Raw genomic sequence first — 23,130 nt, 5'->3', positions numbered from 1 at the left:
GCCCGATGCGGGACTCGATCCCGGGACTCCAGGATCATGACCTGAGCCGAAGGCAGTCGCTTAACCAACTGAGCCACCCAGGCGCCCCTAAAAATAATTATTTTTAAGGGCTGCACAGTATTTCACTTTATGAATGCACTGCAAATTATTTGATTTTCTTTTTTTCTCTTTTTTTTATTATGTTCAGTTAGCCAGCATATAGTACATTATTAGTTTTTGATGTAGTAGTCAACGAAATTATTTGATTTTCTATTGATAGGCAGCTAGTATCTTTTCAATTCTTTTGTCTTTTAAACTGTACCTTAAATGTACACTTGTCTAATTACTTCCACTGGGTAATAGCCTAGAAGGTAATTCTAAGTGAAAGGTAGATGCATTTTTTTAAGGCTTCTGGTACATATTTCTAAATTGACCTTCAGAATGCAAGAAATCTTGTACCAGTGAACAATTCCAGCAGCAGTGTAAAAGTGTGATTTATAAAAATCAAACAATGCAAAGTTAAATCCTAGTGATTTTGAACTCCTTGCCATCTAGTATGGTGAGGTCTCTAATTTTTTTTCTTGCATTGATGTTTTGGTAAGAAGGTTTTATAATGAAGTTTTTAAAAAGCACTGTTTCATCGCAGCGAGTTCCTACACCTTCTCCCACTTTCCCATAGGTTAATTTATCTTTTCTCTCTCTTTCTCCCCCCGCCCCTTCCAGGATGGAGGTATGATACGATGGATATAACTATGGGATACTGTGTGGGTACACGGCCTCCCCCTTCTTGCCTCATCCTCCTGCTTCTCAAGCTTCTGGCCACGGTGTCCCAGGGGCTGCCGGGGACCGGGCCCCTTGGCTTCCACTTCACGCACCCTGTGTACAATGCTACCGTGTGTGAGAACTCAGCCGCAAGGACCTACGTCCACAGCCAGGGTAGAATGGGCATCACCTTAATAGATCTGTCCTGGGATGTCAAATACAGAATTGTATCTGGAGATGAGGAAGGCTTCTTCAAAGCAGAGGAAGTCATCATTGCAGACTTCTGTTTCCTCAGAATAAGAACTAAAGGTGGCAATTCAGCCATATTGAATCGGGAGATTCAGGACAATTATTTATTGGTAGTAAAAGGTTCTGTCAGAGGAGAGGATCTGGAAGCATGGACCAAAGTGAACATACAGGTTTTAGATATGAATGATCTGCGACCCTTGTTTTCACCCACAACGTACTCTGTTACAATAGCAGAAAGCACACCTTTAAGGACTAGTGTTGCCCAGGTGACCGCCACAGATGCAGATATCGGCTCCAATGGAGAATTCTACTACTACTTTAAAAACAAAGTTGATCTCTTTTCAGTTCACCCCACGAGTGGTGTCATCTCTTTAAGTGGGCGGTTAAATTATGATGAAAAGAATAGATACGATCTGGAGATTTTGGCTGTGGACCGGGGGATGAAACTCTACGGAAACAATGGAGTAAGCAGTACTGCGAAGCTTTATGTTCACATTGAACGTGTAAATGAACACGCTCCAACTCTCCATGTGGTCACTCACATTCCTTTCTCGCTGGACAAAGAGCCGACATACGCTGTGGTGACAGTCGATGACCTAGATGAGGGGGCCAATGGAGAGATTGAGTCTGTTTCCATTGTGGCTGGGGATCCTCTAGATCAATTCTTCCTGGCTAAGGAAGGCAGGTGGATGAACGAGTACAAGATTAAGGAGAGAAAGAAGGTCGACTGGGGGAGCTTTCCTTATGGCTACAACCTCACTCTTCAAGCAAAAGACAAGGGGTCACCTCAGAAATTTTCAGCAGCAAAGATCGTCCACATTGCCAACCCCCAAAAAGACACCGTCCCAGTTAGATTTGAAAAAGAAATGTATGATGTGAGCATTAGTGAATTCTCCCCTCCTGGTGTCGTGGTTGCTATAGTAAAATTAAGTCCTGAACCGCTTGATGTGGAATACAAATTATCTCCTGGTGAGGACGCACAGTACTTCAAAATTAATCCTCGGTCAGGTCTGATTGTCACAGCACAGCCACTGAATACTATTAAGAAGGAGGTTTATAAGCTGGGAGTGACAAACAAGGAAGGAGATTTGAAAGCACAAGTCACCGTTGGCATAGAAGATGCGAATGACCACACCCCAGAATTTCAGCAGCCGGTGTATGATGCTTTTGTGAATGAAAGTGTCCCAGTGGGCACAAGTGTTCTGATGGTTTCGGCTTCTGATAAGGATAAAGGAGAAAATGGGTACATCACCTATAGTATTGCCAGTCTGAATTTGCTACCATTTGCCATTAACCAGTTTACAGGTGTTATTAGCACAACTGAAGAATTGGATTTTGAATCCTCCCCAGAAACTTACAGGTTCATCGTAAGAGCCTCTGACTGGGGTTCGCCATACCGCCATGAAAGTGAAGTAAACGTGACTATTCGAATAGGAAATGTCAATGACAACAGCCCTCTCTTTGAGAAAGTGGCTTGCCAGGGAGTTATTTCCTATGACTTTCCAGTTGGGGGTCACATCACAGCTGTCTCAGCAATTGATATTGATGAACTTGAACTTGTAAAGTACAAAATCATCTCTGGAAATGAACTCGGTTTCTTTTATTTAAACCCAGACTCCGGTATTTTACAGCTTAAAAAGTCATTGATGAATTCTGGCATCAAAAATGGTAATTTTGCCCTCAGGATTACAGCAACCGATGGAGAGAATTTTGCGGACCCCATGTCTGTTAACATTTCAGTCCTACATGGGAAGGTGTCTTCAAAGAGCTTCAGTTGCAGAGAAACTCGTGTGGCTCAAAAGCTGGCAGAGAAACTACTCATTAAGGCAAAAGCAAATGGGAAACTGAACCTGGAAGATGGATTTCTTGACTTTTATTCAGTTAATAGGCAAGGACCACATTTTGACAAGTCATTTCCTTCTGATGTGGCTGTGAAGGAGAATCTGCCCGTTGGGGCCAACATCCTGAAGATTAAAGCCTATGATGCCGACTCTGGCTTCAATGGAAAGGTGCTGTTTACAATATCTGATGGGAATACGGACAGTTGCTTTAATATCGATATGGAGACAGGGCAACTTAAAGTCCTTCTGCCAATGGACCGAGAGCACACGGACCTCTATCTCCTTAATATCACCATCTATGACTTAGGTAATCCACAAAAATCTTCATGGAGGTTGCTGACCATCAATGTGGAGGATGCTAATGACAACAGCCCAATTTTTCTCCAAGACAGTTACTCAGTTAACATTCTCGAAAGTTCAAGTATTGGCACTGAGATAATTCAAGTGGAAGCCAGAGACAAAGACTTGGGTTCTAATGGTGAAGTGACTTACTCAGTGTTGACGGATACGCAGCAGTTTGCTATCAACAGCTCAACTGGAATCGTCTATGTAGCCGACCAATTGGACCGGGAATCTAAAGCGAACTACTCTTTAAAAATAGAAGCCAGAGACAAGGCAGAGAATGGCTATCAGCTGTTTTCGGTTGTCACTCTTAAGGTTTTCTTGGATGATGTCAATGACTGTTCCCCGGCTTTCATTCCCAGTAGCTACAGTGTGAAGGTTCTTGAAGATCTCCCCATTGGCACTGTCATTGCTTGGCTGGAGACCCATGATCCGGATCTTGGGCTAGGGGGTCAAGTGCGCTATTCTTTGGTCAATGACTATAATGGGAGATTTGAAATAGATAAAGCAAGTGGTGCCATTCGCTTGAGCAAAGAACTGGACTATGAAAAGCAGCAGTTCTATAACCTCACGGTTCGGGCCAAAGACAAAGGGCGACCAGTGTCTCTGTCATCTGTTTCCTTTGTTGAGGTGGAGGTGGTGGATGTCAACGAAAACCTCCATACTCCCTACTTCCCAGACTTTGCTGTTGTTGGGTCTGTAAAAGAAAACTCACGCATTGGAACAAGTGTACTGCAAGTGGCTGCCCAAGATGACGACTCTGGGAGGGATGGAGAGATCCAGTACTCCATCAGGGACGGCAGTGGTCTCGGAAGATTCAACATAGATGACGAGAGCGGTAAGTTCACTAGTTTGTGCCAGAAGTGTTGTGTCCCATCTCCCAAATTGTAACATTGGAGAAGAAAAGGAATCTTCTCCCACTGAAATAGAATGACAAATGAGTTTGCATTTGGTGCAGAGATGACTCAAGTGAAAGCATTATGTCAGAACGCATTGGTTTGTAAGAAGATGTGTTATACCGTGGTTCTCACCATGGTTTTCAGCGGGAGTCCTGTTTCCTGGTTTTTGTTTTTCTTGTTCAGCACTATTACCAGGTTATCTTTTGATAAGCATAAGTAATTTTCACTTCTGTTGATTACACTTCTGACCTTCACAAAGTTAAGGGCCCTGATAAAGTAAATTACATTTGAATTGGCTTTAAATTAGAAGTGTGAAATGGATTTTCAAATGGGTCTTACACACCAATCTTTCCCTTTCCAGTAAAGCTTTGCTGAAGTGGTTTTGCAGCAGTTGCTTGGCCTTTCATGTTTCACAGGCACATCTGGCCTTTGAACGACAGGGATTTGCACTGGAGATACTCAGTTAATATATGGCAGTGTTGTCATGAGAGGCTGGAGGGGGCATGTTGTGGATTGTACTCATAAAAAATAGATTTTAAGATTTTATTTATAAGAACTGATTGTTTTATAGAAACATTTTAAAATGTGGGGCAAAATTGCCCCAGTATTTTCATTGTCCCTCACCTATTTATTTACTTTTGATCATAGATACAGACACACACACACACACGCACACACACATTTTTCTATTCTTGTTATTTATTTTAAACGGACATGTGCCTATGTGTGTGTTGTGTTCTTTGATTAACACTGTGCATTTTCTATAGATTGTAGTCATCTCAACACAGGCTGTGTCTTCTTTACTCTGAAGTAGATAGTAATATTAGCTGTTCACAGTTTTCAAGGTACATTTATATGTATTAACTCATTTTCTGCAACACAGGGTGCTTTGTTCCCAGTGATGATAATGATTATTAAAACAGGTAGTGGGGGGGGGTATTATTATAGTGGTGGAAAAAGGACTTGAGAAATTGTATTAACTATTGGATGGAAGTTACAAAACTGTATGTACCATCACAAATTTACACTGTAGTTTTTATATACACGTGCCTTAATTATGGCCAGTGTAAATTGTAAAATTGGTCTCCATAGCCATAATGAAGGAAAAGATAAATGTCAAGGATCTGATTTGGCCACACACTCTATTTTATTATGTATCGTTTTTCATTCGACTGGAGTATATTTTCATCTTTGAAATACAGAATGAGAAGGGGAGCATGTTTACTGAGTGTCTACTCTGTGCTAATACTTTGCTACCACTAATGACCTCATGCAATACTTAAGGTGGGCACTACACTTATAGTAGGGTTTTGTTTAATGATCCCAACTGCCCCAGGAGGTAGAACTAATAATCATCAAGTCGTGAACTGATACGCAGAGAAGATAGATAACTTGGAGCCTCGTTTCAAGCTCAGCTCAAAGTAACTGCAGTATAGCATGCTATCTCCCACCTAAAGACACATATGGGCTTCCTCATGTTTCCAGATACACTTGAATTTGGTGTTGATCTAAAATCTATTAGGCAATAAGTGTTAAACAGTTTTCAAAGCCCTTACAGTCAGTCCATTGACTGATGGCACTGGCCATTAGTCACCCTTCCTTTTTCCTCCTCATCTCATTGTTCATGGCTCTCCAGTGAGAGAAGCTTCTCCTCGGGACTCAGGTGGATGTGGGTAAGGTAGGCCAAACAGGAAGGTGTCAGATGGACTCATTAGCCACTGCTACGTAGAGGACTGCATCAGCCACATTGAGTTGGTTTTATTTGGAAGTTTCATGTTGGTGTAGCTTGGTGCAGGAAAGAGCAGGAACAACCAGTGAGAGTGGCCTGATTTTCCTTATTTGTACCATGGTATTTTGTTCTCATCTTGGGTGTGATTTCAGAAAATGTGTGTATAGTTTCATCTGATGATATAGCTTCTGTTATAATTCTTGACTCCAAGAGTTTGATATCCTCTGCCTCTGTTGAAAAACAACAACAACAACAACAACAAAAAAACCTCACTGCTTTGACTTTGTTCTGTTAGATTCTGGACTGTATAAAATAAATTTTGCCGTGGATGATAATAACGCCACTTACATTTTGACATTGCTTTGTGGCTTAAAATGCTCATTCTGATAAACATTAACTCTTTTAGGTTAAAGCATAGCTAAGTGAGTTGTGTGAGGTCACATACCCACTGGAGGACATAGATGTATCTAGAACCCACCTGTCTCCTCTGTTGCCCCTTTCTTTGCACTCACTACACATTCTGATTTACTTCCCCAGAGGATTTTTACTTTTTAAAACTGTAGTAGCAATTTTTTTACCCTCTTTACATATCATTTTTACCTTCTCTTAGAAAGCAAAACTGGGGGCGCCTGGGTGGCTCAGCCGTTAAGCGTCTGCCTTCGGCTCAGGTCATGATCCCAGGGTCCTGGGATTGAGCCCCGCATCGGGCTCCCTGCTCCGCGGGAAGCCTGCTTCTCCCTCTCCCACTCCCCCTGCTTGTGTTTCCTCTCTCACTGTGTCTCTGTCTGTCAAATAAATAAATAAAATCTTAAAAAAAAAAAAAAGAAAGCAAAACTGTTTTTCTCTAGGTACATTGTAGGACTGGAGGTTGACATTTTTTATGAAGTTCAGAATTTCCATATAATAATATCCTGAACCATCTGACTTCCTCCCCTCTTGTCTTCTGTATATTTTAATTTGCAAGCCCAGAAAACTGGTGAGGAATGATCGCCAGGATTTGTGCCAGCCGGATGCTGGGGTTGAGGAGAATTTTGGCAAATGTATGTCCAACAGGAGAAGCCATCACCATGGTGCTGTCGGGCTTGCATTACTGTGGCAGTGTCCATCAGCTCTTTGCCTCCAAGTGCTGCAAATCATGGCTCGATCTGCTGGCAGAATGAATGGCTCTTTAGCCCTGCAGCCGTTACTGAGTCTCAAGTCCAGACTCTGCTGTCTTCATGTGGTCCTTTGGCATAGGATGGACTCAACTTGTTTGGTTTTTTTTTTTTTTTTTGTCTTTCAAGAACCTTTAAGTCAGCTGCCAAAGATTATTTAATGGCTTGCATTGTCTAGTGGTTCTCAAACTTAGGAGAGCTCATGAATCGCTGGAGAGTTTGTTAACAAATGCAGATTCCTGGGCCCTTTCCCCAAAGATTCTGAGTCACTAGGTGTGGGGTAGGAGCCCCAGGGGGATCTTCATTTAAGCCCTCCAAGCTTTCCTTCTATATGGGGCTCGGAAACACCAGTCTGAATCTTACTTGGGCTCCTTAGAGAATGCCTACCAGATTATATCTTTTCTGTAAAGTCCTTTTCCTTATTCTTTTGAAAGGCAGGAAATGGAACTCGTATTTTATAAATTTCTTTTCTAGTCAGGTTTTACTATCCAAATAAATCTTCTATTATTCATTGGTGGTGATAGTTTTCTGAATGCCTTCCCGATGGATCAAAAATCTCTTTCTGTGCTTCAGTAATTGCCGTGCTCCTGTTTTGTGAAGCTGCTTATACTGGGAGTAGTCAATCCATTTAGCAGTTTTTATGTTCTTGATTTTTTGCGGGGGAGGGTGCTCAGCGAATAAAACCTTACCTTTGAAAATTTTTTTTACCATGCACAGGCATTTAATAAATGTTTAATAATGTTCACAGTAAATGGATTAACTGGGAGGCCCCCAGCTACAGTGGATTTGATCACAATTTAAATTACTAGTCTGGAAGATGCAATTTAATCATTTTTCCTTCACAAAGAATGCATTCTTATTCTCTGACACAACAGGAATTCATATTCTTGACTACTCAGAAGTTTTAGAAGGTTCAGAAAGAGCAGGTTGTATTTTTTTAAACTGTGATTTTCTGTTAGATTCTTTTGTAGGCTGCAAACTTGAGCAGTGATTTCATTGTTTTATTTACCTGAAGGTAAAGAAATATTTTAATTGGGATAAATGGCTTCTCATTCAGCAAATGCATCGTGGATAATTGGGAAGATATTTTGGCTATCCATTACTGCTAATTATATTATTTCTTTCATTTACCAAGTATCTGTCTTGTGCCAGGCACTGTGCTAGGTGCTTGGGGGGTGCTGTTTCTGATTGTCACAGGAATTCCAGCAAGGTAGGGTTTCCTGAGGCTTGTTCAATCAGGGTCACACATCTGGGAGTTGTCAGAGCTGGGACTGGGACTGAGTGCAGTAGACTCCAAATCTCACGTGAGCTCCCCGCCTTTGCCACCCTAATGTGCCTTAGTAACTTTGTTGAGTGTGTGTGGTATTTCTGCATAACAGACAACTACACAATCTCAGTGGTTTATGGAAAGTTTTTCTCCTTGCTCTGAAGTCGGGGGGAACAGTCGAAGATGCAACTGTGGTTTGCATTATAGCCTGCCCCACAGGCCTAGCCATTCCAGGACCTAGGCTGAAGGAGTACCCACTGTCTGGGACATGATACTGTTCTCACTGTAGAGGTCAGAAGCTCCGGAGGGCTGATGGAAGCGTGTGGTACCTCTTAAAGCCCCTGCTCAGACCTGGCCCACGTTCTGTTAGCCGAAGCGGGCCATGGGGCCAAGCTCAACATTGAGGTGGGGCAGAGAATATTTCTCTTGTGGAGGGATGTCGAGGAGTGAATAATTCCCGCATACTAATACAGCCTGGCAGAGCATACATTCGTATTTGCCTTTCTTTAAATTGAAGCTGCAGCAGGCATTTCTCCAGCATATGCGAGCCTAGAATGCTCTCTTTATTCCAAATGTTTCTCACCACCGTATCATCATCTAAGGTTAATTGTGCGCTCCCTGTGTGCAGGGCCAGGGCCGGGCACTAGTGATCAGAGAGCTACACGTGTAAGACTTAGCCTTCCACGGTGGGAAGTTTCCTGGGCCATCCGAGAGGTCAGAGGCAGCTGCAGGTGGTGAAGCTGGTGGCCATGGTGACCGTGGTTACCATTCACCGAGCGCTGTCTGTGTGCCAATTTCTGTGCGAAATGTTTTCTACCCATGTCTGATTCTGGCGTCGCGCGAGGTGGGCACAGTTGTGTCCTTTTTTTTTCACACATCTGGTGTCTTAAGAGAGAGAGCTCACATGCACAACACATGTGCATTTATATTTACCTTTCTATAAATTGAAGCTGCAGGCGGCATTTCTCCAACACATGTAAGCAGAGGATGCTCTCTTTATTCCAAATGTTTTGGTATGACCGGCAAAGGCTTAGGAGACCTACAGTACATTTGGGTTCACACAGACACCCAAAAGAGGCATCTCACACTTACTAAACACTGTAAAGCTAATTATTATTTTCAGTGAACATGCTGTTCCAACAATAAATGAATGTAACTTTATAATTGTGTTCAGTATCTGTGCTAGCTCTCTCCCATTTACCTCTCCAGATCCATTTTCCACCCTTCTTTCTGCTTTGTGTCCAGACACCTGAGTTCCTTGGCCTGTGGGCTCCTTTATTCCCTGACATCTGTCAGTTCTGCCACTGAGAATGTAGCGAAGAGAATTAGGTCAGGGTATTTATCCTTTGATTCTTTCCATACTGGTTACTGTGGTCTGGCTGTATCCTCTTAGGGATAGAAACAGTTCTCCACTGTTACCAACTCTGGAGTACTGCATCGTTTTCTCTAAACCCTGTCCACACCTTTGTAAATAGTCTGTTTATTACATGCTTCTCAATGACCCAGTTGGGAGTGTGCCGTCTCTTCTCCGTCAGGACCCTGACTGATAAAATATTTTTTATGGGAATATTTCTAAAACAGATTTTAAGTTTAAAAATATTTGTAAGGCTGATGTTTTCCAGCAAATCCTATTAACTCCATTTCTGTGGTGCTGTCCTATGTGTTGGCACATTCCACCAGAGTCTGGGAGAAAGAGTAAAGAGATCATAATTATCCATTGCTTTCATTTTTCAAGGAAAGAAAGTGAAACCAAGGGACTTTGTGTCTCTATCTAGTGTATACTTTCCATGTATGGTCTACAATGAGAAGACAATTTTTGCCTTGCTGAAGACCCTCTCCCACCAGACATGGGAAGAAGAGGGATTTGGCTGGATGGTGTGGTACCAGGATCTTTCAAGCTCTCAGATGTTGTGATGCTCTACCTTGATCTTCTACAGGGAGAAGGACACATTTCAGCTGGTGGCCAAGGAAAGAATGAAGTCCTACAACTGACTAGCTTTTATTTAGTTAGTTCAACTGAAGAGTTGTTTACTAGTGGTAGTGCTGAGTCCAGTACTCTTTTATTTGTAGTCTCTAATCGTTGGAGGGTCAAGAGGGGGGAATGAAAACTAGGCACAGGAAAATCTGTGTTGTGAGGAAAATGAAGAGCTTTCTGTCATTGCAGAAACTGTTAGTGCTAACCCAGGTATTTAAAGGGGTGGGTGATTCCCATAGCAGCACATCTCTTATATAATGTAATAATATACAAGCTTCCTTTTTCTTATATTCAGAGATGCCAGAAATCCTACTTTATCTTATGGATGGCTGTTAATCATTCCAGCTTCTTTTCCCCAAACTTGCCTCTTAACTCCTCTTTGACAAGCTGAGGAGTAAGACAGATGGTTTTTGGCGGCTTTGGTGCAATTCCTGACAATTCCAGGCTAAAAGGCGTTCTCCATCCTCATTCTTTTTCAAGGCGATAGTTTTACCTCCCCCTATCTAAGTCAAAAGAGACTCATTGGATTTTGGCCCACGCTTGCCCTTAAAATTTGCGCTTGGGACCAGAAGAATGAAGTTATGATCAAGTGACAGCAGAAACTTTTCTTGGCTCTGGATTTTTAACCTTAGCTCTAGACTTTGGATCATAATTATTTAAGGGAAAAATAATGTTTCCCAGAGGAGCCCTGAACACTGCACAACATTCGGATGAACTTCGTAGTTATCATGTAAGCCAGGTGGGAGAGACGATTAGAAGCTTCTGGAAAATAATGAACAGCGTGCTTTTATGACTCTTTTCAGCAGGTACCTTCTTCTTGACCTTTTCTTAACTGTTGGCTGAAGGCACTTTAGGTTTTAGTAGAGGATTGTTGGCCCAAATCTATAATTATGTCTGCGTTGTGTATCAAGTTTGAGCTGCTATTATCCCTGTGCAACTAGTAAATGATAAAAATAATGACCACCATGAAGAGGAAGTACAAATAGTGTGGCAAGCCAACAACCTGAAAACTTGTGTGGTTCTTTTCTCTGAAGTCTGTCTTCCTTTTATATCAATAAGGGAAGTTTTCAGTGGCTTACCTGGCCCTTCGTGTCAGGGTCCCCAGTGCTGAGTGACACTGAATTGGTTTTATTTCTTCGGTTAACAGAGAGTAAAACCTCAGAGGTCCAGTAAGCAGAGGTTACAAAGACTATCAGATGATTACTTCATCTATTAGTGGTTCTGATTTCAGATAGGTTGCATCTTATTTCAATCTTTTTTTTTTTTTTTTAAAGATTTTATTTATTTTTTAGAGAGCGAGAGAGAAACAGCATGAGAGGGGCAAGGGTCAGAGGGAGAAGCAGGCTCCCCGCCGAGCAGGGAGCCCGATGTGGGACTCGATCCCAGGACCCTGGGATCATGACCTGAGCCGAAGGCAGACGCTTAACCATCTGAGCCACCCAGGCGCCCTTATTTCAATCTTCTAAAAAATGTTTTTTGCAGGTGTTTTGTGTGCACGTTGAAGGATACTGTCATTTATCGTTACATTTGGAAGAATTGTAGGGTTCGATAAATATTTATGTGATGCCACTGCATTCACAATGTTTCATTGAAAAGAAAATGAAATGAAAATGAAAATGGGCTGTAGTCTGTATTTTTAGCTTGCTGGTTTTTATGAAAGCATGTCTTATCGACAGAGTCTACAAAGAGTTGTGTGTAGGATTCAATTCAATTTATATTAAATTCTGGGCACCGGTATACGAATTATTGAATATAATAGGAGTCTCCAATTTTCTCTTTGGATGTTGGAGGCTTTAGTGGCTCCTCTAGGGCCACTCTTTGTGATTAAATTCACATTTTCATTTGCATAACATAGTTAATATTCTCATTGCTTTTAAAAAGCAGTATGCTGGTGAGAATAATACTGAGTTAAAATAACATATTGAATATGAAATGTCTTGGGTCAAAAAGTGAATAAAAGTTGAAGGAATTAAGCTGAAAAATTGAGGTGTCTCACATACACACACACACACACACACATACTAAAAGATATTATGGTGAAAACATAATGTGATTTACCCCCAAGATCTTATAAAATAGAGCTTAAACAATTTTCATAGTTTTTTCTCCACTTGCTTCCTAAAAAGTCTGCCTCCTCTCCCTCTGTTTCCCTTCTTCCTTTTTTCTTGTCACCTCTTTCTTCCCTCATTCCCACATTTGCTGTTCACTGATTCCCTGTAGGCAGGGTACTTTGCACTAAAAAGGATGCACAGATGATTAAGTCAAGGGCTAGCAGTGAAGACAGAAAAGCATGTAATTACAAACTGTGTGGAGCATAAGTGACAAAGTGAGTGCCTTGTGCTCGCCATTCATCATGTTTATTGTGGCCCCAGCATCACCCTTTGGCATCATGGGATGATTTTTACAAATTCCAATTGGAGACAAGACAGTATGAGAGATAACCAGAGCATTAAAGTGAGTTGATGATGATATATAAGCCAGGCTTAATTGTCAAGGAATGTCTAACCCCGGAAACAGATCCAGGTTTTGTGAGGCTAGAAGTACATACCTTGTATTATCTTGGGTGCCTGCTTTGAGAAAAAGCATAAAAGTCTATGACTACAAAATTACTGTATTTGTTTGAACTGAGGAAGGAATTCACAGCAACTCTTAAATTTAAAAGTCAGGAAACACCACAAATATCACAAAACTCAGAAAAATAATATATTTTGTTGATTAAATTCCTAACCTACCTCTCTAATACTTCCTTTCTCCTACATTTTTTAGTTACATTTTTGGTTTGATTGCCTGTTCATGGGACAACAATTTTGCAATTGTTTCTATAGAAAGTACAGAAAGATTATTTTGTTTTCCTCCAGTGCTGGTTGATTGAAATTTGTTTTTTATTGTTGATAGTTTAGACATGTTAGTCCATGGTTGTGGCTTGTTATTGGTAATGCTATGTAAATTTTCTACATTGGTGTCAAATTTGAAAAAAATCTCTATTGAGTTTCTTTCTCGTATGAGCTGTAACAGACATCTTTGCTGCTAATACTGTTACTTGTCTGTGCTCTGTAAACAAAAAGAGTCCAGTAATGTCCATTTCAGGGAATCTAATCAACAAAAGAAAAAAAGCATGGTGTGTTTATAATTTGTACATTGCATTTCAGGAGAGAACTTTCATTTTTGACTCTGGAGGCAAGAACCAAGTCTTCCAGTTACAAATGTACATATGTAATGATTGGGGAGTTTTCCACAAACTAGTTTCTGGCTCCATACATTTGAGCTTGGTTCCCCATGTCCCCCCCCCCCCCCCCAACTCCCCCTGGCTGTAATGGTTGTCATCATTCTGACCACCACAGGATATGTTCATATAATGATATAAGTTCTAGTCTTTCATGTCCATGCTACAATGCTGGGTCTCTCAGTGCAGTAGGTAGTAGGAGTGCTTTTGGAAACCATTCCTGCACTGGGACAGCTAACAACAATTTGTCTATGACTGGAATTGATGGAGAACCACGTTAATATATGCCAGTGAATGCAAACTAAATGTATCCTTAACTCAATTCTGTCTTATGCCTGCAGCCATTCTACCTGATGATGCAAAATGTAATAGAGGAGAAGTTGGAGGGGAAAGAGACAGAAGTTTTAAATTATTGTGGTTGAAATATATTACTTTTGCAAAAAAATGTATAAAAATGTACAACCACGTAAAAATTGCTAGGTTCTTCCCTGGGGCTTGGAAGCTTGGAGTCTGATAGCTTCATGTTAGATCAGCATCTGCCTAGCACTGCTAGTAAATGAACATATTTTCAGAGAGAAGTAAGTCTTCAAGGTCAATGGAGGGAGTGGCTGGACCAGGCCTCAAAGGCTGGTCCTTGAATTGAAGAGTGGTGCCAGAGACACCTGCCCCAGGTTTAAGGTCCTTATCCCTCTAGGGTATTATTGAACCAGCAGATGGACAGTGCAAAGGATACAAGACCTAGGCTGCATGTGAATGGATCCGGCTCCCTGGTGCGTCCAAGTATCTCAGGGAAGTGTTCTGGAAATTCAGCACTTGGAGACTAAGAAATCTGCAAGGTCAAGAAGTTTGGGCTCACTGCCTTTTTGGAGTAGCTGGCTGGTGAGAGAATTGCACTGTTCCTTGGGCTCACTCTCTTTTATAACACCCATTTGGGAATTCAACAGTATGATACACCAGTATCTGGAAACAGATAAAAAGGGCCTCTAAGGGCTATCCTAGTAACTGTTGGAGTTCTTTCATTTAGACTCATTATCTGTACACTAAAAGCATGACTTGGGGATTTCCCCTAAATCTTGAGGGGTTTTGCTGAATCATCATGTCCACATTATTATTAAAATTTATTATAGATAATCTAATTTATGACTATTCTAATGAATATATCCGTAGTGCGTCTCCCAGTAATTTCCCTGCCCCTCGGCTGCTGGCGTTGGTAGGATGTTTCTGACTTCATGGACTGGAACCTGATAAAGCCCTGTAATTATTGAAAATACACATTCACTTGAGGTCAGCTTTGATAGGGAATTCTATCCGTGGGATATCATATAACAGACTCAAGCCAGGATGAGGCCCTGAGATCCTGAATGAGGTCGTGGGGATGGAGCTTAAAGTTCAAGTCTTCTCCTGAAAGGTCACACCTGCCCTCATGCAGATCACACATCTCTTCTCAGACCTGGGTAGAGTTAATCTGTGTCTTTCTCATCCCTTGAGGACACTAAAGGAATCTTTACCACATGGCGAAACTGAATGAGCTTGGACAGGAAAACACAGTGATTCAGTTTGGGATGACAAGTTCATTAAACATTGTTCTAGTTGTGAAAAGTGCAGGTGTAGTTCTATCTGTGTGTAGTTTTAGCCTAGAGGGCAAATAATCAGGATTGGAGTGCATGAGAATTGCGTTTATGGGTCACTAAATTCTTGTTTCTGAAGTAGGATGGTATAGACACTCCAAGGGTGTTCATGCTAATAGAATTCGATATTCCATGGTCACATGGCATGACTGCAAAATATATATAATAATACCTTGCTAACTGAGAACTTCATAATTTGGTAGGATACATTCAAGAACTAGGATGGAAGCAAAAATTGCTGTTGGGGACCTTATAAATAGCCTTTAAAAAGAATTTGTACTGACATACCCGAACTCTTGTTTTTGTTTTTGTTTTTGTTTTTTGCCCAGACCTTATTTACTTTTACTCTGCACATAATTTTAATAAGCTAGACTTCCCGATACCTATCCTACAGTATTTTAGAAATTGCAAAGCAGAGATATTGATGTAAGAAAGGCTTCATAACAACAGTGAGAAGTAACCCTGTTAATCCTGTCTGTAATCAGACAGCAAGAAGAATAAGTAGCTAACCCACATTGTGTGTTTGTCGTATGCCAGGCATTAAATAAGTACTAAGTCATTTACTTCTCACAGGGATTCCAATAGGTGGGTGCCCTGACTACCCACATCTTATGGATGAGGAAACAAAAACTAGATTTTAAATGACTGTCCATGGTTTCATAGCCCTGGGAGAGCTGGGATTTAAATGAGGCAGGCCAGCACCAGAGTCTGAGCTCTTAATCAGTACACTTTAGACACTCTGGATAAACAGCCCTAAGTGTCTCCTTAAGGGCTGGAACCCAGAGGGAGCCCATTGCTTCATTACCACACGGTGTAATAGCTGATCATTATAGAAGAGGCTCAATCATTGTAGAGGCCCAGGTTCCCTAGAAAACAGAGCCTGGGGCGAAAGTTACAGTGCAGGCTAATGTTTTATTAAGGGTGCGATCCCAGGGGAACGCGGGTGAGGGGCAGGGAAGGAAGCCAGGCCTGAAGGAAGGGAGACCAAATATAAATTGGTACATTATTAAATTGGCTACAGCTTCACAACAAACCCCAGCATGTTTCTCAGTCTCTGCATATATCTCCAGGGAGGCCACATAGGAACGCTGCATCTCGGGGTTGGAGGGGAAGATGAGCCTTCCTTCTTTTGGCTTTTTCCCATTTTTGACCTCTTATTGATCAGCTTCGCCACCTGGGGAGTTAACTCCACTCTTCTGGGTTGTGCTTGGTGTTCCTGGTCAACTAGGGGAGCCCGGACTTTGTTGGCACAGTCTCTCTTACCAGTCCGTCCTCCGGGGCGGGGGGTGGGGCACTCATTTTTCTGTTGTAGCAGCGGATATTCCTGTCAGGAAGCTAGGGAACAAGCTGAGGCCCGAGGGTAGTGGAGCGGGCTGGGCTGAGTGAATCTTGCCACCACACCCACTGGATCTGGGCAGAGAAGTTCAATGTATTGGGGGTAAGATGTTTCATCAAAACCACAAAAGCTAAACAAAGCAAAACTCCGCCCATGAAATTGTGATGCCTCCCTGGGCAGATGCTCAACTCCTTAGAAAAAACTCAGCTACACAAAATGACACATTTCCCAAAGGCTCTGATTTGTCAAAGCATTATGATTCCTGTTTCTCTGGCCCTGGACTGCTTAGAAGTACAAGGGGAAAGTGCCTGCACTTTGTAGTCTTCGACTGATGTGGGCAAATGTCTTTTTAGTATCTCTCCTTTCTTGTGAGCCTGGGACATCTAAGTGCTGTTTTATCAAATGCGTGTGCATGAATTCATGGGCTGGAAATGCAGAGGAGCTAGAGGTGGGGGTTTTTTGAGAGTTTTGTTTGCAGAACTGATTTTCCCATCTTCACTCCTTGTCACAGGGTAATAATCACCTTCCTTATCCTCCTCATCAGCACCATCCCCACTATCATCTCGCACTTAAGCAGAGTCTGCTTTCTGCTAGATACTCTGCAGGCTGTTTCCCGTACTCAATCCTTGCATTAAACTTATGAGGCAGGTACTGTTATTATCCCAGATTTATGGATGTGGGAACTGAAGTTTAGAGAGGTTAAATAACTTGCCCAATTGCACAGAGCTAGTAAGTAACAGAGCCAGGCTTCAACTCACATTGCCTTACTCCACAGCCCCTGCTCTTGTCCTGACCATATGTTACTCCTGGGGTCTGCATGTTTGGGCCCTCCCAGAAAAATGCCACCCCCACCCCACTCTGGGCATGCCATTTTCTCATGTGCCTTTGTTGCTAGGAGCTTAAGGGGAATATCTGCAGTATACAATCATTTATTTTAATATACATTGTATATTATATTATATAACATATAATGAACATATAATATAGACCAAGTAAATGTATTCAATAAAACAAATGCACAATATATAATACACTTTATAATATAAAATACATAATATAAAATAACATATATAACAATATAGTAGTATATATGTTACATATAAGTTATGTTATATGGTTGATACGATATGTCATAAGTTATGTTATAGCATATATAATATATGTTGAGCACCAACTATGTGCCAGGCATTGTTCTAGGCCCTGAGTTAGACCAGTGAGCCAAATGGACAAGAGTCCTTTTCTTTGTAATATTCTAATGGAGAAATAGATAATAGTCAAGATAAGTATAATACATAATATGTTAGATGGGTTTAAGTGCTAAGCGGAAAAATCATGCAAGTAAGGGAGAAAGAAAGTGACACAGGCAGTAGTGGATTCCAAAGAATGCATCACTAAGATGACCTCTAGATAACATCCTGAAGGAATTTTAGATTCGTAAACTGGTTATTTCAACGTGCAAGAGGGCAATAAAAATGGGGAGCAAACTCGGTTGATTGCCACATACAAACTTAGGTAAGTACTCTTTGTGACTAACAAAAACCACTGTGAACTAACTGTAGGCAGAATATAATATTGGGGCACCTGGGTGGCTCAGATGGTCAAGCATCTGCCTTCGGCTCAGGTCATGATCCCAAGGTCCTGGGATCGAGTCCCACATCGGGCTCCCTGCTAGGCGGGGAGCCTGCTTCTCCCTCTGCCTCTGCCTCTCTCTCTCTCTCTGACTCTCATGAATAAATAAATAAAACATTAAAAAAAATAAAAAACACAATTATTATAAATGCAGATTTGTTAAATGCAGAAGTCTCCTGTTTAAAAGTATTTTCCAGTTGGGCGCCTGGGTGGCTCAGTTGGTTAAGCAACTGCCTTCAGCTCAGGTCGTGATCCTGAAGTCCCAGGATCGAGTCCCACATCGGGCTCCCCGCTCAGTGGGGAGTCTGCTTCTCCCTCTGACCCTCTCCCCTCTCATGCTCTCTCTCACTCTCTCTCTCAAATAAATAAATAAAATCTTTAAAAATAAATAAATAAAAATAAAAGTATTTTCCAGTTAATCAAAAGGCTTAATATAAATGTACCCCATCTCAAATTTCCTTTAACTCCAGCATGCCTACCCCACAAGAGGAACAACTTTTTTGCTGCCCCCTCTCTTATTAATTATACTTATTTCCCATCTTCCTTCTGGAGTCCCATTTTTCTGAGTCCTGTTTTATAGCAATTGGACTTTTGTTATCGTCAATTGTATTGTCTTTAAACCTATTGGATTAAGCGTCTGCTGTGTCAGGTGTGATGTCCTAGCTGCTGAGCACAGAGGACTTCCGTTCTAATGGGGAGGATGAGGCATGCAGGTAGGAAAAGTGGAAATACATACACATCCTATATGTAAATTATGGATTTTCAAGGAATTACAGTAATTTAATATACTTTCTGTTAAATTATAATTGGACTGGATTCTCTTAGAAGTCTAGTTACCTTGGAGTTTATTTAAACTAAGAGAAAAAAAGTCATAATGTTTGCATGCAGTACGTACTTGGTCCTTTAACAGTTGTGACAAATAGCAAGGAATTAGGGCATGCTGCACTTGTGATCCATACTAAACACTGGCATTTTGGATTGTACACAATTTAAAGAAATGTCTCAAATCCTTTTTGAAATACTGTAGTAACCAATACATAGAGGCACACCCTAGGTGGGCGTAGGAATACAGTTTCTAAAAGAAAGAGAAAATATCACACTTGAAATGACTCCATCATTTTGTAAATGATAGAACTTGGAGAGCGTGGCTTCCCTTAGCTGTTGAGGATGAGGATCACCTTGACGAGGATCCTTCCCCACTCAACCTCTCCTGCACCGAGACACATGTGTGCACACCCTCCTGAGTGGCCAGGGGTAGGGGTGGGGTGGTGGGGGTGGGGCTTGAACTGGATTGACGGTTCAATCCAGTTTGACTTGAACAGGTGACAGGAAAGCACTGGAGGGGATGCCTGGGTGGCCCAGTCAGTTAAGCATCTGACTCTTGGTTTTGGCTCAGGTCGTGATCTCAGGGTCGTGAAATCAGCCCTGCGTTGGGGCTCCTTGCATGCTCAGTGTGGAGTCTGCTTGAGATTCTCTCTCCCTCTCTCTCTGCCCCTCCCACTCATGCTCTCTCAAATAAATCTTTAAAAAAATTAAAAAATAAAAACTCTCTGATGGATTCTTTGGGGCACAGTTAGCCCAGTGCCCTGAGATGACAATCAAGGAAGGTGAGACTTACTGAGATAAGTGACTTTTCCATGGCCCACAGCTGGTCAGGGAACCTTGAACTCAGGACTTGTAAGCATGAGTCCTGTTTTGCTCAGAGCTGTCTTGATGATTCAGAAGATGTTTTTTATGTTATGGGTTGTCATCATTAACCATATTTGTTACTAAAAGGTATGATTACTGGCTTGGCTGTAAGAAACATCACTTTTTACTAGAATGGCTGATGTCAGAGTTGACTGTGTGTATTTCATACGCGGGAGGTTTTTAGATGACTGTCCTTTATGGCGTTTTACAACTGAGTATTTTAAATTCTGTTGTTTACTGACCTAAAAACATCATACCTCACATTTGAAGCAAGGATGAAAGCGCACTTTTTTTTTAATCCCACATCCTCCGTTTTTAGTCACAGAACTCTTTAAGTCATTAGCATATGCAAACAACACTCCTTTTCCCAAAGTGGTTTTTTTACTCCACAATTATTATGTTGTTTTGGGTAAGATAAATAAACCCAACATTAAAACATTAGACACTGAAATGAGAAACAGTAGCATTGCCATTATAAAATATTAGGGAGCTATTAAAAACATGAGCAAATACAAACCATTTCCCTGTGGCTCCTGGCAGGCGTGTTGAGCAAAGCGATGCCCCCTGGTACTCTCGCTTCCACGTGTGAACTCTGGGATGTTGGAAATTCTCTACTGGGAATGACTGGCCAGGCCACTTAGCCAAGGGTGGGTGGGAAAGAGAGGCTTCTGCATTCTTTTGTTCTGTTCAAAACAATGCAGTTTCTCCAGCTGTGAGGTCAAATTTCCAGCCCTTTCCTAAACTTAAATTGTCTGCTTTGTCTAATACTATTTCAGGCAGTTCTGTTTTCAGGCAGACAGACAGATCTACAGTGGGGAAGCAACCCATGTCGGGAACATGCATATGGGGTTGGCTCTTGGGCAAAAAGTGAATCATTCTGGGGACCTCGGATACTAATGTAACATGCAGAGTTTGGTAACCAGGTTTGAGTCGATGGCCTGAAGGTTTCTTTCTGTTGCAGGGGAATATTTCCTAGTTGGCACATAGGATTCTTAATAAAGAGGTTGGAAACACTAGCCTTGCTGTGCTTTCACTTCTCTAAAGATCAGGAGTTTTCTCTCTTTCTCAGATGGATCCTAGAATCTCTCATTCTGGATAGTAGTGTGTTTTTGTTCACTTGGGTGTTTGTTGTTGCTGTTTTCTGTCTTTTAGTGTTTCTGAGTTGCTCTGATTTGGCAACTCCTGAACCGACATATGAACCCCAAATAATTGTACTGAGAAATGCAGAAATTATTGAGCAAGAGGCTATTGGATTTCCATAAGTAAGCAAATATATCCTAAGAGCTCATGGGTGAAAATTGCTTTTTATTTAATGAGTCATTTTTATCGGAAGGTAATGATTATGTCCAGGCCATAAATACAGTATAAATTCCCCTCAGTGGACATTAAAAAGATGACTTTCAATTGGAAACAGCTCTAAAGGCTTCAGAATATTGAGTTTACAAAATTTTAAACCTATGCATCCTGCACCATATGAAGATGAGGAAATGGATGAAACCCAGCAAGAGCTCACATGCAGGAACAGATGTTTATGACCGTGCAACACAACTTGGAGAGAACATATAATGGTATAACGGTTAAGAGTTTTAAAAGGATTGTCACATGCATCACCTTATTTTGTTACAGGCACCTTCTGAGTGATCTGCCCTTTCCCCATTTTGTAAATGAGAAAACAGGCACAGAGGGGGTTTAGGGATTTGTCCAAATACCTCATATTTCCAACATCTCAGACTGCCTCTTCTTCTGTTTATGAATGTGTGATTTTTAGGACTAGCAATTTGAGCAATTTGTCTTCAAAGTCTGAATAAATTTTTCTTTCAGGAATATTCGTCTAGGAACAAGAGTTATTGCCGGTGGTTAAACTTACTTGTTTATACAGGATGATTTTTAAAAATGCAGCTGGGCTCCACATATAGCTGGGAAATAAAAACCATTGTCTAGTTACTTGAAGTCACATTTAGGCTATGTGATCTGTATTCTGTCTGTATTAAGATTCTGTTCAGCTGCTCAGAGAGCAAATGATAGAACTTTTCCAGCTGACATTCATGCTACCAAAGTATCTAACTGGCTGTTTCCAACTAGCCCTGTGCGATCCGCTGGCTTGTTAGAATTGCTGCGCATGCCCAAGATGTGGGTGTATAGCCCTGCTATTCACACCCTGGCAATACTTTATCTTTGTTCAATGTTAGCTGCATATTTGTCTTACTCCTTCTGCTTGATTGTAGGCTCCTTGAAGGCAGGATTTATTTTTCTAAATAAATATGCCCCATTGTGTCCTGTGCCTTTCTGGGTCAGAGTTTGGGATAGGATCACTGCTCAGTAGGTACTTTTGAAAGAAGGAAGAGAAGGAAGGGCTGGCTATGTATAGCCAAATGCCACTATCTATCTCTGTCCCATTCCTTTCCAGAAGTTGGATTAGATGGAGACATGTTTCCTGGCCATCAACTTTGTGCGAACTCTGAGCATGTGGAGATTTGTTCCATAACCTTCTTTGTTCTTCTGTGGTTCAAAGCTTTGAATAATGTATGTGTAGACAAAGGAAATTGAGACACGGATGATCTACGAGGAGCTTTTGTCAAATACTGGAGTTTGAGGTTTATTTTTTTCCCCAGCCATTTAAGGTAATGACAAAAATAATGATAATAGCTTACATTTAATAAATATATTTGATTTTCAATAATTTTCAGTACTTCTCATTGACCCCATAGTAACTACCTTATGGCTTCTTTCTTCCTGCCCTAACAGAGCCAATAAAATGTCCGAAGAGCTGCCTGTCACTTTTTATAAATGTGGTCATCTGAGATTTCCAGTCTTTTCTTATTATTTTAAAGATTTACTTATTTATTTTAGAGGGAGAGAGAGGGAGAGAGCACACACACACGTGGGTGTGGGGCAGAGGGAGAGAATCCCCAAGCAGACTCCCTGCTGAGCACAGAGTCCAAAGCCAGGGCCTGATCTCACAACCCATGAGATCATGACCTGAGCCAAAACTAAGAGTCAGGTTAACTGACTGAGCCACCCAGGCGTCCCCTCCAGTGCTTTCTTGTCACCTGGCTTGTTCTTCTCTTAGAGACAGTGTGTTTAATGCTCTCTTGGCCCCTTTTTAGTCTGACTCTATATTTCTATTTTCTGATGGACTTCGTCCTCAACATAATTTTTTTATTATCTTTCTTCTCTTCTATCTTTCAGTCAAGCCCCATAAACCTCTTACTAATAAGTTCAGCTCACCAAGCAGCTCATCCAGCAGGAGATGCCTCCCAGATCCTGTTTGGATTTCAGGCAACAGTTTTCCATATAAGGTGTTCCATGCTATTTGGAATGTGCCAAGGGCCTCGAATTTCACTCCTTTCTTAAAGATGTGAATATATTAATCTTCAGGTCCTTTAATTTCTATTTTATATACATTGACCTCTTTTGGTATTTCTTTG

At 41.4% G+C, this 23,130-nt stretch overlaps 1 protein-coding gene across 1 annotated transcript in view; it reads left to right on the top strand.

Moving 5' to 3' along the window:
* The first annotated feature begins 719 nt into the window (after positions 1 to 719).
* FAT3 (FAT atypical cadherin 3) overlaps positions 720 to 23,130 on the top strand; it is a 524,400-nt gene continuing 501,989 nt past the window's right edge. Inside the window, 1 exon segment of the mRNA XM_035009400.1 lies at positions 720 to 4,011. Coding sequence (XP_034865291.1) covers positions 720 to 4,011 — 3,292 coding nt within the window.

This window comes from Mirounga leonina, unplaced genomic scaffold (genome assembly GCF_011800145.1).
Source record: "Mirounga leonina isolate KUSES-001 unplaced genomic scaffold, KU_Mleo_1.0 Mir_153, whole genome shotgun sequence".
In the NCBI taxonomy this organism is placed as follows: Eukaryota; Metazoa; Chordata; class Mammalia; order Carnivora; family Phocidae; genus Mirounga; species Mirounga leonina.
The sequence above is the reverse complement of the archived record's forward strand: the minus strand, read 5'-3'. Positions and strand labels throughout refer to the sequence as shown.